The sequence below is a fragment of the Pseudochaenichthys georgianus genome, chromosome 7 (genome assembly GCF_902827115.2).
Source record: "Pseudochaenichthys georgianus chromosome 7, fPseGeo1.2, whole genome shotgun sequence".
In the NCBI taxonomy this organism is placed as follows: Eukaryota; Metazoa; Chordata; class Actinopteri; order Perciformes; family Channichthyidae; genus Pseudochaenichthys; species Pseudochaenichthys georgianus.
In genome coordinates, this window is record NC_047509.1 from 1781674 (window position 1) to 1799889 (window position 18216).

General features: G+C 38.9%; 1 protein-coding gene across 1 annotated transcript in view; it reads right to left on the reverse strand.

Annotated features, from left to right (window-relative positions):
• LOC117449826 (suppressor of tumorigenicity 14 protein homolog) overlaps positions 1 to 16283 on the reverse strand; it is a 28777-nt gene extending 12494 nt beyond the window's left edge. The window contains exons 1-12 of the mRNA XM_034087719.2: positions 15953 to 16283; positions 10459 to 10621; positions 8730 to 8860; positions 7818 to 7888; positions 6136 to 6329; positions 5951 to 5986; positions 5379 to 5607; positions 4351 to 4487; positions 2771 to 2868; positions 2581 to 2681; positions 2077 to 2210; positions 1886 to 1990 (exon numbers count right to left, since the gene is read on the reverse strand). Coding sequence (XP_033943610.1) covers positions 1886 to 1990; positions 2077 to 2210; positions 2581 to 2681; positions 2771 to 2868; positions 4351 to 4487; positions 5379 to 5607; positions 5951 to 5986; positions 6136 to 6329; positions 7818 to 7888; positions 8730 to 8860; positions 10459 to 10621; positions 15953 to 15994 — 1441 coding nt within the window. The 5' untranslated portion in view covers positions 15995 to 16283. The remainder of the gene's footprint in view (positions 1 to 1885; positions 1991 to 2076; positions 2211 to 2580; positions 2682 to 2770; positions 2869 to 4350; positions 4488 to 5378; positions 5608 to 5950; positions 5987 to 6135; positions 6330 to 7817; positions 7889 to 8729; positions 8861 to 10458; positions 10622 to 15952) is intronic.
• Between the last annotated feature and the right edge of the window lie 1933 nt (positions 16284 to 18216).

Below are 18216 nucleotides of genomic sequence, written 5' to 3' on the forward strand. Positions count from 1 at the left end.
TTTTGATCTTTCTGTGTGTACAAACATATTTTGAGATTGACAATAAAGTTGACTTTGACTTTTGATTAGCGTTAACCCTCCAAACCTGAGGTAAAGCAACATTTAAGGGGCTTTAGGGAATGTAGAGGGACACAATTAACAACCAATAGTGGAACAAGCTAGCAACACTTCAGGAAATAAAGAGCAGCACACATCCTCTTTGTAGAGTCCATGCTGTTTCAACTTTACGACCTGAAGATCATGAAAACACCAAAGTCAGAAGATGGACTTGGGACCATCTGAGGAGCGTGGGAACCAAGCGGCAAACTCTGGGGAACAGCCGGGACGCCAATACGGAAGTGCCACACACTGCAGTTCATACATGGGCCGCTAGGGACTGGCTGCAGAAAGGAGCCATTTCCATAGACCCCCATGTTAAAATGCCCAACTTTACAGCTGAAAAACATGTTTCTACCCATGGATGCAATAAATATTATTATGGATATAGTTAGATTCCACCTTCATGATTATGGATCTGTGAGTGAATTGTTTTCTAACGCGACCCTTTTATTTATATTAGGTCTTAAAGTTTTTGCATAAATTAGGGCGTGGCCACGTTGATGGACACGTACATGCCTCACTGTCAGCAACTTGTCCACTCTGCTAGGCTACAACCATAGAGGCTACAACGTTAGTTAGTCATAGGACTGTACTTGACCCTTTAGCTTTAGCCGTGTTCGTGGTGATTGTGCCTTTTAGGGAATATTGTTAAAAATACCAGACAATTAAAATGTCGTGCTGTGCGCTTGAATGTACTAACAGAACTTCCAAGAAGTCTAAAATGATAATATTATACATGTTAACCCCGTTCGCAGGTGTTTGTGTGCTTGGTAGCTTAGCTTGTTACTTATTAGCCAGCTAAGGACGTAACCCTTTATGCATACATATACATTTTAGTTTATGATTCAGCCTTGGGTAAGACTTTTATAGTCTATGGCTATGACGCCCATAATGCTAAACGGGAGCAAATGTTAATAGGGGACCCAATTATCCCAGTGGTGGCCGCCGGAGCTAACGGAGCCGCGGTGGGCTAGCTCCAGCCGGCGTCCCGGAGCTAGCCCCCTGCGGCTCCGTTAGGTCCGGGTGGTGGAGTCCGTCGTTATAACTGGAGATCAAGCAATGCAGCGAAACGCAGACTTGGTTCGCCTGCTGTAGTATTAGCTAAATAAATTATGTTGAACAAGGCTTATTAAGCTGAACATTGCCACAATTGTTCTGCTATGTATCGGTACTTCTTTTCTTAACGTGTGAATGACAAGCATTAAGAATAACAAAATATAGCTAATTCTCTTGCAGATTGTCTCGTTTGATTATGAATGTAACGTTTATATAGGGGAACGACACTGTTAGCAGTAACTTGGCATGCATGTATTTCATGTTAGCTTAGCTTCTTAGCCTGAGCTAGCTCTGTTTACTTCCAGTTCGGAGGCAGCAGGTCCCACCTCTTTGCCCTTATTTGGAGCAGGCGGGATTAGACTCTGACGTCACAGTCGAGCCGTTAGTGGCCGACTCCGCCTACTAAGGGCTTCTCTGCAACTCTGCAAAATCCTATAGGTGAAGTCACGGACACTACGTCCATTTATATATACAGTCTATGGTGTGAACGCAGCAATAGTGTCAAAACAGAAAATAAAACAGCTGGTGACAGGAGGAAATAGTGCATATCTTTAGGACTACTTCCAGCAGCCTATTAATGCACATGTTATGTTGTAGTCAGTATTTACAGCAGCAGGATGTGGGATTTTGTAGATTAATTTTCTGTCTGAAAACGATCCATCCAGTTACATTTTTTGTATATCTTGTGTGAAAATAAAGCCACTCGTCAGGCAGTGTGTTTTGGACTCACTGCAGTCGTCCTCGTCGCTGCCGTCTCCGCAGTCGTTCCAGCCGTCGCACTGCAGCGTGCTGTTGATGCAGAGATTGTTGGTGCACTGAAACCTCCCCGGACACGCTGATCAACGGCCAAAGAGAAGATTATCAATCTAAAAGCTGAAGTGACAAAGTGGCATTTCAAAATGAAAATTAAATCAGTCTTACGGTTATTCGGGATGAATGCTTCGTACTCCGCGATGAAACCCTGGTCTACGTAAGACGAGTCCGATTTAAACGTGATCGTCATCTTATTTGTCCGGCTGGTGACCACGGTGCTCTTCAGTTTACTGCCACACAATCTACACCAAACAGACACAACAACGCAATTTAGATTCAAAACGCTCGCTTCTTTAAAGAGGTGTACAGTATATTGACTTATAAGGTAATAGAAACAACAATAATACATTTGTTTTACATAGTACCGTACAGTATATAGACGTCATTAAGTACTTACCAATACAAACAGAATTCCAAACCCACAGGGAATGAAATTAAATAAAAAAACTAAACTGAGAGTAAAACTGAAGAAATGTAATCAAACGGGAATAGAATCACATAATTGCAATCCTCAAAGAAGTGGGTTTTTTAAAAAGTAATTTCAAGGTTGGACACCTTCATTAGGAGCCAGTGTTGAAAGAGAGGAAGTATGAAGAGAGACAAAATGCCGACCTCTGACCGTTGACCTCCACATAATCATTTTGGCACTGGCTGCTGTATTTCCCCAGGAAGAACTTGTTGAACTGAACCTTCAAATACTTCTCCTTTGGAGCCTGAAAAGAGACAATCGAGTTAATGGGAGCCTGGAGGGAACAATAACAAGACTTTCATTCTTAATAAAGCAATTAAAATGGTTCCTCACCTCGATGGTCCACACACACGTGGTTTTTGGAGGATAGTTGGAGGGGAAGAACGGCGAGGAGAAGGAGCCTCTGTCTGCAGTCAGTGCTCCTCCACACTCTGAAATAAACACTGACATGTTAGACATTTAGGAAACTTAAACTAAGGAGAATCAGCTTCTATAACATCACAACTAACGGCACAGAAGTTTGAGGTCACTGATACCTCACTGATGATACAGCGATCATGGATGGAGATAAATTGCCTAAATTGCTAAAGTGTTGTTGGGAAAACACTGAATGTATCTTCCAATCTGAGAGTCACATGATAACTAAGGCATCCCAACTGCAGCTGTGAACATGACAGGATGTGTGATGACCCAGAAGAGCATCAGGACTGTTTGAGGCAGATGATAGCTATGTGATGAACATGAGGATTCAGCCTCTATGGAGAGAGACATCAAGCATGCTCATTTCTGACGTGGAGCTAATCTGAAGTAAACATTGAATACTGCTTTCTATTCCTCCATCTTGTGACTGTGTGACTCCCTCTCTTGGATATCTGGATATATAAGTATTCAGAAAGACAGACTTTTGAGATTTTTGAGAAAAATTCAGATTTTTGAGATTTTTGAGAAAAAGTCAGACTTTTGAGATTTTTGTGAAAAAGTCTGAATTTTGAGAAAAAGTCATAATTCCTCCATCTTGTGACGGTGTGACTCCCTCTCTTGGATATCAGCATGTGAAGGACACTGCTCAGGAACTACTTGATGCTCTGTATGTGATGACTGCTTCCATTCTGGAGAGGATCACAGATACATGGATCCTGAGATTGAAGCTCAAGCCGGTGACCAGGGATTATTAAAAATGTTAAGTATTCAGAAAGACAGACTTTTGAGATTTTTGAGAAAAAGTCAGACTTTTGAGATTTTTGTGAAAAAGTCATATTTTTGAGAAAAATTCAGAATTTCTCCATCTTGTGTACTGTTCAGGAACTAGTTGATGCTCTGTATGTGATGACTACTTCCATTCTGGAGAGGATCACAGATACATGGATCCTGAGGCTGAAGCTCAAGACGGTGACGAGGGAGATGTTTCTAACAGGTGTTAAGAAGAGTTAACACTCCATAACAACTAAGGCTTTTAACATGTTATCTAATTGTAATAATTAATAATCCTTTCAGGTAATTTTGTGCAAGCAAAAAAATAACTATTAGACAAATTGCTAGTGAATGTTAACAGCCACAATTAATCCGTGATGCAAACATCCTGCTTTCCACAGTGTCTCAAAACCCAAAAGATATTAAGAGTATCACACATGCAGCACAAAGAAGCATTGCAACATTACTTGTATTCACATTGTATTCACAATGTACCATTTATAAATAGTTGTTTTTCTGTCAATCAACTGCTTGCTCAGGCTATAGTAAGAGATGTCATCACTGAAGGTTTTACAGACATGACGTTATTGGAGGAATTTATCTTTAGAGCAAATTAAGGAATCAAACAATATTAGAAGTCTATATTTTATTTTAGATGTGTGAATGTTTCAGTGGACCAGTGATGTACAATAGTACTGCAGTGTTTGTACTTCCTGTCGTACCTTGCTCAGTGAGAGGGATCTGGGAGTAGTTGGCTCTGAATCCAGGGAAGTTTTTCTCCTCGCTGGTGATCAGCGTCAGCAGGAGGACGTTTCCAGAGGAGACGAAGGAGAGAGAGCCGTGAGGATATCCACACTGTCTGAGGAGAGAGTGGAGTTAGGACTGAAGAACACCAGGAGGTCAATCACACCCGCTTTTCTATTGGCTAGCACTCCAACACATTTAATGTGATGATTAAGATAGTTAAGGAATCACATCAGAGCCGGCCAGCTAACCAATCATACTGATAAACACCTGAACATCAGCAGGAGAGGACTCTTTAAAGTAGAGACACTACATACTGATATACACCTGAGCATCAGCAGGAGAGGACTCTTTAAAGTAGAGACACTACATACTGATATACACCTGAACATCAGCAGGAGAGGACTCTTTAAAGTAGAGACACTCCATACTGATATACACCTGAACATCAGCAGGAGAGGACTCTTTAAAGTAGAGACACTACATACTGATATACACCTGAGCATCAGCAGGAGAGGACTCTTTAAAGTAGAGACACTACATACTGATATACACCTGAACATCAGCAGGAGAGGACTCTTTAAAGTAGAGACACTCCATACTGATATACACCTGAACATCAGCAGGAGAGGACTCTTTAAAGTAGAGACACTACATACTGATATACACCTGAACATCAGCAGGAGAGGACTCTTTAAAGTAGAGACACTACATACAGATATACACCTGAACATCAGCAGGAGAGGACTCTTTAAAGTAGAGACACTACATACTGATATACACCTGAACATCAGCAGGAGAGGACTCTTTAAAGTAGAGACACTACATACTGATATACACCTGAACATCAGCAGGAGAGGACTCTTTAAAGTAGAGACACTCCATACTGATATACACCTGAGCATCAGCAGAATATGTCCTCTGTGAGACATATATTTCCCCTCTTCATCATCAACAAATAGTTTTATGATTTGCTGAAGAAGTTGTTAAAGTATGCGGTTCTCACTCAGTGAGGACGCGCGACTCGATGGGGGCGAGGGAGTCGTAGATCTGGATGAAGTCCTGCTGGCAGTCGTCCTCCAGGATCAGGGTGTGGAAGTCCAGCCGGATGCGGTGCTTTGGGTCGGCCCGGAGCCTCCACTGCAGGAACACGTTCGGAGGGTAGGAAGAGTCCGGAAACCCCGGAGACAGAACCACACCGGGCTCTTTGACGTGGACATCAAACGACTTTCTCACTGGAAAATAAACAGGGGAAATGTTATGTTACTACAATCAACTTTTTTTTTTGTGATCACATTTTGATTGATTGATACACAACATGTACAACCAAAAGCACAAACAAATGTCTTTAAAAAATGTAATTAAATTACTAGAAGTACATAAGAAAACGAAAAATTAGACACATATTTTGTAAACATTTCACTATAAATGTAATTGATTATCAATAAGGCAACTAATAAAAAAACTAAAAAGAACCAATACATATTTGGTTTTAGGTGTCAAAATAACGGAGTGTTGAAACCTTGAATTTTAAAGATATTCATATGAGAAATAAAAAATAAACACCACCAAACTCACCAAATAAAGAGTTCCTGTTCAAGCGTGGGTCTATAGCTGTGGACAGAAAGATCAAACATTAATATTAGTGATTTATAAGTTATATACTCTTGGATTTTAATTAACTGTCCCTGTTAGATAAATACATAATAAAGTCGACTTTGAATTATTATATATTCGATATAAGCATTGGGATGGATTCAGACCTCGGGACACGACGTTGTGGACGTTCAGAGCGTCGGCAGGTTTCAGCAGGATTCGTCCATGTCGTCCTGATTGACGCGAGGTCGTCGCCTGCTGAGACTCGATGGCCTCGTCCAGCGCCGCCTGCTGGCTGACGTGAACATCGAACTCCGACTGATAATACGCCATGACGCTGTCTGTGCCGCTGTCTCCCTCACTGCAGAGACAACGAGAAGAGTTACTAAAGAAAACATATCCTGCAAAAACTCTTACAAATATTTTTACCGCTGCCTTTTATGTCATCAAATAACTTTTCATATCTGACCCTGCACTGAGATATACTTTTGTATTTAATACCCGTCTTATCCTAATTTTGATTGTCATAATTTGTATTCTCTTGGCTGTTTTTTTATGTATTTAACTATATATTTCATAATGTGTTCAATGTAGAAAATACTATGGTGTTAATCTCCATTACAGGACAAATTCCCAAATTAAAATAGTTACTTAACCCTTAGATGCCCTTAGCGTGGCTGGACCCTACGCTCTTCCATAAGTGGCTCAAAAAGGACCTGTATTAGAATAATATGCGTTTTTATGCCATGTCCTTTTGGTTAAGAAAAATCACTTGTATAATCTTTAGTATTATATTTTGGTTCACACTAGAAATATTTCATATTTAATTTTTCACTATTTATCATTTTAATTTTTTTTTTTATAAATATCGATGCAAAGATCTCCGCTATTCTGAGACCCTCACATTATTCCAGTCCCTTTTCAAAACTCATCTCTTCTCCTCTTGTCTACTCATAGCCCCCCCCCATCAATCCATGCCGGTTGATCGAGTTTGATAGTCCTACACCCCCCACCCCAACCTTCCCTTATATTGTAAAGCGATTTTCAGTCCTTGAAAAGCCCTATACAAATATAATGTATTATTACTATTACTATACTGACAGGTATCAGATCTTGCTGTGTAAAATAATCTTCCTGAGAGGTGTCACTTGTGATGTAGTCTGTGTGGTCCACAGTGAATGTATTCCTGACAGCAACAGGTGATAAGAATCAAAGGTTCCCAGAGGATCCCATAGAAAATGCATGCGGGTCATTTTTGACCCACTTATGGAAGCTTGGGGTAGTAATACAACAACTACAATTTCTTTAAATTTAAAATGTGAACGGCATGATATCCAAAACATGTTTTTTGAGGAATAGCTGGAATATGAAATGATACCAATTTTTTTAATTACAAAGATACTTCAAGAAAACCACCTCACCGGGTCAACAAAGACCCACATCTAAGGGTTAAGTAGATGTACAATACAAGTGTTATCAGCAAAATAAAAAAAGTATTGAACGTATTATAAAATACACCAAAAATGTTTTAATGCACAGGAACTTATATTCCTATATTGCATACCTGTCTTATTCTTTAAAGGTTTGTTATTTTTGAAAGGCCCCGAGAAATCGTCTGCATGGATAAAGGACACAAAAAGTAATTTTGTAAACTAGTTTTGTTCATATTTGCCTGCCTTTTTCTCTTTCCAAGGGAACGGCTCGTATTTGTTTCTGGAAGTTTGTTTGAAGTCAACAGTCAGTCTACGTATAATTAACTCAGGCGAGTGGATAAGTGTTCAGTTCCTCTTTAATTAAATACTTCACCTTCAGTAAAGTCTAAACATCTCAGCGTGTGTGTGGTCGGTACCTGAAGGCCTGCACTGAGGCGCCTTTGAAGTGTTTGGCCAGCAACGAGTTTTTCGAGTAAATGAGTTTCAGCTGAAAGACAGAACGCACAGAAAATAAATTAAAACATTATCATATCCGTCCAGTTGATCATTAAATCAACAAATACAGAAGGTATCAGTACTGTAAAAATACTACAATCATGGAAGAAGTTCAGAAATCTTAAAATACTGCAGTATAAGTAGGGCTGTGCAATTAATCGTATTTCAATCGCGATTACGATTTTCGCTTGCAACGATTACGAAAACAACGTAATCGAAATAAAACGATTATTATTTTTATTAAAAAAAAAAAGAATGTAATTCTTTTTTTTCTTATTTTTTTTCAGTTGAATTAAACTTAAAGTTCAGGGTAATCAACTCTTAAAAACATACGGTTCACTTGTTTTTTTCAATAAATGGATGTTTTCAAAGTAAATGGATAATCGTTTTTAATAATCGTGATATCAATTATTGACCAAAAATAATCGAGATAATTATTTTTGCCATAATCGCACAGCCCTAAGTACAAGTCTAAGTTCTGAATACAAAATGTTACTTAAGCAAAAGTATTATCCGCATAATGTACTCCAGGTATCAAAAGTATGCAGACTGGCTCTTTCACAGTATAACTTTATTATAAAATACATTAATTAAAAACGTTCTTATAATTTTAAGGTTGTAGTTTGTCTGTATTAGTAGTGCAGTAATGCCTTATATCAAATACTGTAAGCATGTCATGTGTTTTTATTAACAAAGTGTGTTAAATACATGTAGGAAGTATAAAGTACACAATGCGCCTTCAAATGGAGTGGCGTAGAAGTATATGTATCATACAATGGTACGTAAAGTAGTCCCTTGAACACAGTTCTCGAGCGGATGATCTTCAGTCTCACCTGCTTCCTGACCAGAGAGGCCAGGTGAGTGAATTTGGGGTTTTCTGGATCTTCGTACTCGGCGACAAACGGCTGGTTATCGATCCCCATGGAGCCGATAAAAACCTTCTGCACTCGGACGTCTCTGCGTACTGAAGAGACGGAGGATTACACTGTTAATCACGATGCTGGATATCAATCCTTCAATGTCCAAATCATCACTTTTGAATAGGAACATATTGTCAAAGTCACACAGCAACTACACAAATATTATTCTGGAAAGAACTGAAGCGGCCCTTTACTGCTTTAAGGGGTTTCTCTTTCCTGTAGTGCGTAATAAGATAAGATAAGATAAGATGGATCTTAATTAATCGCCGTGGGGAAATTGAGGAGTTTAAGCAGCAACAGAGTGAGAGTGAAAGTACAGTACAGATTCCCACAAGATTAATAAAATTATAGATACAATTAAAAGTATATACAGGAAAGTAGCTGTTAAAACAAGAAATTAATTAATTGAATTAAACATATATACATTTCTGAGTCTGGATTGTTAAATATATTGACATTATTGTGCAAATAGAGCAGATTTTATATACAATACATGTTACTTTTGTGTGTGTTACAGTACATGGTTTAGCCCTGGTTGTAAAGCCATAAAACACACACTGTTTTCACAAGAACTTTTTACCGACACACACACATGTAAATATATCTAATATGTATATACGACCCAAATATGTATAATGTTCATTTTTAATCATTTCTTATTTTAAAGTTACTGTATATAATTTAAATGTTATCTTTGATTTTATCTTTAATTGTATTAATCTGTGCTGTCCTGTTTTTTATTCTTAAAAAGAGCTTCTCTTGATAACTGGACTCAAAATCAAACCGTACATTTAACATTCATATTCAAGCTAATATTTAATAATCCATTCCTCGCACAATTAATGCATATATAATATCCTGCTTATATTTTGTTACTGTCAATTTGTATTTCCACATGTAATTCTTTAAATGCTATTTTATTTCTATTTTAGACGTTTACATTGTGGATTGTTTATTTCTTTTAATTTCTCCAATGCCTTGTTTTTTATGCGGCTGCAACGCAAACATTTCACAAATTGGGATCAATAGTACTTCCTATCTTATCTATAGGTTTGTGTGCATGTAAACCTGGGGTGTCCAATCTGTTTTCACTGAGGGCCACATACAGAAAAAGATACGAAGGGCTGGGCGGCTGAAGTGAGGTGAGTTATATTGCGTCATAAGTTCAGTTATAAATTAGAAAAATCAATCGATACATTATTCTTGATACTTGAAAATGCTTTCGGAAAACAAAAAGACTACAACACAGCTCTCCAGAGGGTTTGATGTATTGTGTTAGAAGCCCATTACTTAAAACAGAAGCTTCAGATTGATTATAAGAAGAGGAAATATGAAGGGTGTATTTCAAGGTTGCTATGGAAACGATTTATTGGGCTTTTTTATCAACTAAGATTTGTTAGAACATGTTTTCAACTTTAATGGACTCTATTTATTTGAAAGGTGGGCTTATTTGAACATATATATTTAAGAAGTACAATATAAGACAGAAGTTTATTTTACTTAAGTCATTATGCTTTTTTAAATTTGCTGAGGGCCGATTCAAAATGGTCCGCGGGCCGCATTTGGCCCCCGGGCCGTAGTTTGGACACCCCTGGTGTAAATGGTCTGCAAAGGCTAACATGTGTGTGACGGCTGTTCTCACAGTGGAAGTGCCACACCAGCAGTCCGGTGATGAGAGCGACAGCAGAAGCAGCCAATAGGAGGCCGACTCCGACCCACATCTGCCTCCTCTGACCCGGCTTCTTCTGATGCTGCCGGGGGTCGGAGGCCGGGAGGAACTGCAAGGCCGCGTCCCAGTCCGTGTCCTGGGGTGCAAGATGAGATCAGATAAGACATACTTAAAGGTCACCTATTACACACAATCCTCTTCTTCGTGTCTCTTCTACATCAACATGTGTCCCCTCTTCCTCATGTCTCTTCTACATCAACATGTGTCCCCTCTTCCTCATGTCTCTTCTTCATCAACATGTGTCCCCTCTTCTTCATGTCTCTTCTACATCAACATGTGTCCCCTCTTCTTCATGTCTCTTCTACATCAACATGTGTCCCCTCTTCTTCATGTCTCTTCTACATCAACATGTGTCCCCTCTTCTTCATGTCTCTTCTACATCAACATGTGTCCCCTCTTCTTCATGTCTCTTCTACATCAACATGTGTCCCCTCTTCTTCATGTCTCTTCTACATCAACATGTGTCCCCTCTTCTCCATGTCTCTTCTACATCAACATGTGTCCCCTCTTCCTCATGTCTCTTCTACATCAGCATGTGTCCCCTCTTCTTCATGTCTCTTCTACATCAACATGTGTCCCCTCTTCTTCATGTCTCTTCTACATCAACATGTGTCCCCTCTTCTTCATGTCTCTTCTACATCAACATGTGTCCCCTCTTCTTCAGGTCTCTTCTACATCAACATGTGTCCCCTCTTCTCCATGTCTCTTCTACATCAACATGTGTCCCCTCTTCCTCATGTCTCTTCTACATCAACATGTGTCCCCTCTGTAGAAAGAGACTCTGAAAGTTTCAGGAACAAAGATTCTCTCTCTTTTTGATCCATTTCTATAAAAACCTGTCTGAAAATGAGCTGATCAGATTTTGGCCACTTTATGATGTCATAACGATGTTTAGGCTTGTGTAACCATCAGCCAATCAGCAACCAAGGTATAAGGCACGAGGCATTACCAGAGGTGGGAAGTAGTGGAGTACAAATACTTCATTATTGTACTTAAATACATTTGTCTGGTATCAGTATTTCACTCCACTACTTATTTTTCTGACGACTTTTTACTTTGACTTCTTACATGTTGAACACAAATACCTGTACTTTCTACTTCTCATATTTTGAACTCAAATACCTGTACTTTCTACTTCTTACATGTTGAACTCAAATACCTGTACTTTCTACTTCTTACATGTTGAACACAAATACCTGTACTTTCTACTTCTTACATGTTGAACCCAAATACCTGTACTTTCTACTTCTCACATTTTGAACACAAATACCTGTACTTTCTACTTCTCACATGTTGAACACAAATACCTGTACTTTCTACTTCTTACATGTTGAACCCAAATACCTGTACTTTCTACTTCTTACATGTTGAACTCAAATACCTGTACTTTCTACTTCTTACATGTTGAACTCAAATACCTGTACTTTCTACTTCTCACATGTTGAACACAAATACCTTTACTTTCTACTTCTTACATGTTGAACTCAAATACCTGTACTTTCTACTTCTTACATGTTGAACTCAAATACCTGTACTTTCTACTTCTTACATGTTGAACCCAAATACCTTGTACTTTCTACTTCTCACATGTTGAACACAAATACCTGTACTTTCTACTTCTCACATGTTGAACACAAATACCTTGTACTTTCTACTTCTTACATGTTGAACTCAAATACTTGTACTTTCTACTTCTTACATGTTGAACACAAATACCTGTACTTTCTACTTCTTACATGTTGAACCCAAATACCTGTACTTTCTACTTCTTACATGTTGAACCCAAATACCTGTACTTTCTACTTCTTACACGTTGAACACATGTGTGTACTAAATCTAAATACTGGCCTACTTTTAAATGTTGTTAGCTGTAATTTAGCCCTTCAATATTGTTTAATTTGTCAGGTAGTTTACAGATGGGTATCTTCACGGTCAACTTGTAGCCTATATTTTTTTACTGTTTTAGTTCCGTTTGTGTTTTCCATTTTGAGATATTTCCATTTCATAATTGTTTATTTCCCACACTTTTTCATTTCTATTTATCTGCAATGCCTAGGCCTACATGGTGTAAAGAGAACATGTAGGTACATCTTATCTTAAGTTAAAGCGAGGCAGAGACGTGCAGTACGTGGACTATCTGTCAAACAAACCATGAGGGGCTAAACGACAGCTCATAAAGTTTAAAAGTAGGATATAATTAATATAATTATAGAGAGAGGTTTACTCGTCTCTCTAAATGCTTCCGTGTGATCTGTTGAAACACCAGAACACACAGGCAGCAGGTCGAGCTTCTCTCGACTAAAACAGAGTAACAGAGACATCGTTTGTGGAAGGACACGTTCATAAAATGTAAATGTTGTCAAAGCTCAGAGATAAACACAAAACATCTGGATACACAGCAGTAAGGGAGACATGTGGGCTGTATTTATCATTCAGGCTGCTCTAAGGAGTCAAAAGAACGTCGCATGGTAATATAAATCCTTTGACTCGTGTACTAAAATCCTGCAGGAAGCTCCGCTGAAAGCAACCCGACCAATGAAATAGGATTTGTCAGAAAAAGAGAGTTGGACAATATCTAGAAACGTGTTGCTCATAATGTTTCGCTTCTGCTCGCGTGTCGTGAGCGCGTGCGCCTCGGGACTCGGGTACAGACCACGCTGTGAGCATATGGTCTCTTTGAACTAGGGTGACCAGATGTCCCGCTTTGCGCGGGACTGCACAGCATTTTCACGACTTTTGGTGCGTCCCGCAAATTGAGACGATGTCCCGCATATTTCATTTTGATTGGCTAAAACGCTTTTCTTTAAAATCAGATTCATCCAATGGCTGTTGAGAAAGCAGGGAAGGCTATCATCAGGGGGCTGTGTTTGCTGTCAATCAAACTGTAACACACGGCGGGTGCTGGTCAAGTGTTAACCAATGAGAGTAACTCACTCACACCCACCCCCCCACCCGCCAAACAACAACAACGAACGCAGGCGACGCAGCAGGTTATAGAAAATGGAGGAAACTGAAACTACAGCTAAGAAGAAAAGAAGATGCACATACAACAAAGACTGGGAAGACACTTACCCGTGGGTGAAGCCAGTGCAGGGCGACTCTCAGAGTTTTTTGCAATCTTTGCAACAGTAATTTTTAAATTGCACATGGCAGTGAATACGACGTCAAAAGACACAGAGAATGCGATTCTCACAAGAAACGTGTCGCTCAAAAAGAGACATCCCACTGACCCACTCTATGGAGACATTCCTACTCAAACCAAAAAATGATGGCCACTCAGACAAGGTAACAGCAGCAGAAATAACCAGTGTTTACCACACAGTGCAACACTCCCATTCATACCGGTCAAATGACTGGTAACAAGCTAGCGCCGACCATTTTTCCAGACTCTGAGATAGTAAGGAAAATGTCATGTGGTCGTACACAAGCAGCGTCCATAATAACAGATGTGCTTGCCCCTGCCTCTGTGGAGAGTTGTTTGACAGAGTCAAAGACACCAGTGGTTCTAGGTGACAGAAGGCCCACCTTCTGTTGCTGTGATGGACACAACTGAAAGCTATTTTATTGTATGTATTATTATGTTTCTGTTCCCTCCTGGCCAGTGTTGGTTTTATTTTATCTATTAATTGATGTTGTGCCTACTTGTACAGGTAATACACTAGTTGAATTAAGAAGATGCATTTCTAAACACTTGAAGTGAATAATGCCTGCTGCCTTGGTTAGCCTTAGTTTACTTTTCTTTATTAAAAAACTGCATTTTGACTTCACTTTCTGCTCTGTTGTTATATATTTGTTACGTTTTTTTTTTTTCCGGGGGTCCCTGGGGGGTGCTGTTGAGAGGGTGTCCCACATTGTCCCACACAACCATACTCCTTGTCCCACATTTGGTTTGGTGGGATCTGGTCACCCTACTTTGAACACAACCACGACATGGATGCTGTTCGAGATGAAGGAAAGAGAACGAACCAGTGGGCTTCTTAAAAAGGGCATTTTTATGTAATTTTGACCCAAAAGTGGCTTCAATTAAAAGCATCCCGACAAGAGTAAGATCCTGTAGAGTTACTGTGAAGGGAAACTTCACCACAAAATGATTTAGTGTCGCAGAAGATTCATATCTGTAAATAATGATAGAGTAGGCTAGTTCCAACATATTGACTTTGTATCTAGTAGGCTTGTGTGTGTGTGTGAGTGTGTGTGTGTGTGTGTGTGTGTGTGTGTGTGTGTGTGTGTGTGTGTGTGTGTGTGTGTGTGTGTGTGTGTGTGTGTGTGTGTGTGTGTGTGTGTGTGTGTGTGTGTGTGTGTGTGTGTGAACCTGTTTATTCTGAGAAAGTGCAGCAGGGTGTAGGCAGGAATGTTTTCTCTGCAGCTGACTGACTTGTTTAATCCTGCGATACACACCCTGTGTGTGACATACAGCTGCACCTCCACACACACACACACACACACACACACACACACACACACACACACACACACACACACACACACACACACACACACACACACACACACACACACACACACACACACACACACACACACACACACACACACACACACACACACACACACACACACACACACACACACACACACCCCTCTGAGATGAAGTGAAGTAGAAGTATTCAGTAGTAGAACATGGAAATACTCGAGTACTTAGTCACTATCGTCTGCTGTTAAATGGTAGTTTAAATTCAATTAATTACTTAATTAAAGGACTGATAGTTTCAGATGTAGACACAATAGAAACGGTGTATTCTGTACTGAAAAACACATCAGATTATTTAAAATGTGTTTTCCTATTGATTTCATCATAATAATCAACAACAACAACAACAACAATAATCGACATAATAAGCAAATAAAAAAGGTAAATATGTGTTTTAATGTGCTTTATTCAGTCATTTAATGATCGCTTTATGTCGTAGTCTACGTACAGTATGGTATGTTTGAGTATTATCCATTAGAAATGATTACTATGGAGTATAGACCAGTACAAAGCCATTACAACCAGTGCAAACAACAGACACAACATAAGCACATAGTACTATATGTACTGTTAACGTGTATAATTGATATTTTTAATAGCTTGTAAAGATTTAGATGTTATATCTGAAGCATATGGTGTGTACTGTAATCCAACACCATCATGACAGATAGTATGTACACCATTACTAATGACACAAAACCATTGAAACCAGTGCAGCAGCCTGCTGGGAAACACGTTACAGTCTGGGATGAAACCCACTATGGATTATGTTCAATCACATGAAGAGTATTAATACTCTCATGTTTCATTTCTACACAGAAACTCTGCTCGGTTTCACTTTTTTATCTCGGGTGAAACCGACTAACCTGTCCGGGCTGTGACGTCACGCACGGGTTAATATTACAGGTAAGAACTCACCTGTCTCGGGTTGAACTTCGGTCCGGAATCCATTAAATCCATGTTGACTAAAAGTGCGTTTGTCCCTCCTTTATATATTAGTTTTTAGTTATATTCCTTCTTCGGCTCCTCTCGTGTTTCCTCACTTCCTTGCTGACGGGTGAGCAACAGGTGCTTCTGTCCTCAGAAACAGGTAGAACAAATGGAGAACATGTGCCAAAAACAACCGATTGATGGTGTTTTAAAAGTGAGTTTGTATCCCTGGTTCCGGTGCTGGTTCCGGGTCGAGCTTCAGAGCCGGATTACACGCGTCCACATCGGGAGAAAACCCGAAATACACCCCGGTAGAGAAAAGGAGGCAACATGAGAGAGCCAGAGAGGATACAGGAGGAGAAGAGTCACCGCAGGTAGAGGAACCACCTAATCTCCCACTATGCATTGCGGGAATGAAAGCCTCACAGCTGTTGGTGTTGCAGAACAGCAGCAGGAGGAAGCTCTCCTGAATTATTTAGATAAACCAACATGTGAAACATTCTGTAAAAGTCTTTGCATTTAATTTTGTATTGATTTAATTTATTTAAAAGTATTGGCATTACAATATACTGAGAGTCTCTGGTGGGCAGTACAGATATTCTAGACACACTTCACATACGTACTTTAGTTCATTTACTGCATTTAACATATGGTAACTAAAATATGTGTTTGACAGTTCAACGTTATTTGAAGATTCAGATCAAGATTAATAGTTTACAATATAATCTAAAACTAATTTATCCTGTAATTTGCGAAATATTTAATCAACTGGACGATAATTTGCATATTTTCTCTCCCAATGATCAGAACAAAAATTCAATCTATAATAAAACATCATTTTTTATTTGTTGAATACATTTTGGATTATTTGAAGGACTTTTATGGAGACGAACTAAATAGGAGGATTTCATTTAAGACATTTACCAGCAGTATCTCAAATGTGTGTGTTTAGTACTTGAGTAAATATACTTGTAATCCCCACCTCGACCACTAGAGGTCACTGTTACATCAGTTACTACACTTAATCACAAACATCCATATGTGCTTTTCTGTCCTGAAGAGGAATACACAGGTGGGAGAAGTACTCAGATCTGGTACTTGAGTAAGAGTAGAAGTACTCAGATCTTGTAGTAAAAGTACTCAGATCTTATAATTGAGTAAGAGTAGAAGTACTCAGATCGTGTAGTAAAAGTAGAAGTACTTAGATCTTGTGTTTGAGTAAAAGTAGAAGTACTCAGGTCTTGTACTTGAGTAGAAGTACTCAGATCTTGTACTTGAGTAAAAGTAGAAGAACTCAGATCTTGTAGTAAAAGTAGAAGTACTCAGATCTTGTGCTTGAGTAAAAGTAGAAGTACTCAGGTCTTGTAGTAAAAGTAGAAGTACTCAGATCTTGTGCTTGAGTAAAAGTAGAAGTACTCAGATCTTGTACTTGAGTAAAAGTAGAAGTACTCAGATCTTGTGCTTGAGTAAAAGTAGAAGTACTCATATCTTGTACTTGAGTAAAAGTAGAAGTACTCAGATCTTGTGCTTGAGTAAAAGTAGAAGTACTCAGATCTGAGTAAAAGTAGAAATTCTCAAATATTTTACTTGAGTAAAAGTAGAAGTACTCAGATTGTGTACTTGAGTAAAGTAGAAGTACTCAGATTGTGTACTTGAGTAAAGTAGAAGTACCAGAGTGAAGGAATACTCTGTTACAGTAAAAGTCCTTCATTCAAAATGTTCCTCAAGTGAAAGTAGAAAAGTATTCTCATCTAAATATAGTGAAAGACAGTAAAAGTAGTCGTTGTGCAGATTGGTCCATTTCAGAATAATATATATGATATGTTTTATAATGATTGATCATGAAAGTGTTCTCAAAGCTGGTGAAGGTGCAGCTAGTCTGAATGGCTTTGTAGACTGCAGGGTAGCTGGTGGATTTACTCCAGGTGGAACTACAGTCTGATTCAACACTTGATTGTATTTCACATCATTCATCCACATCTGAGAAGTAACTAAAGGTATTAAATACAGTGGAGTAAAAGTACAAAGTAGCATAACATTGAAATACTCAAGTAAAGAACAAGTATCTCTAAATTGTACTTAAGTACTTGAGTAAATACTTCCCATTGGAGTAAAATGTACAGTGTGTAAATCAGTTGTGATATCCATGAGCAACAGTCCAGAAAACAAGCAGCCGTGTTTCATATTTCTGTTGTCTTTATTAGTGGAATGGAATATACACCTCTGTGCTTTAATGCTGTTTTCTCCTTCAT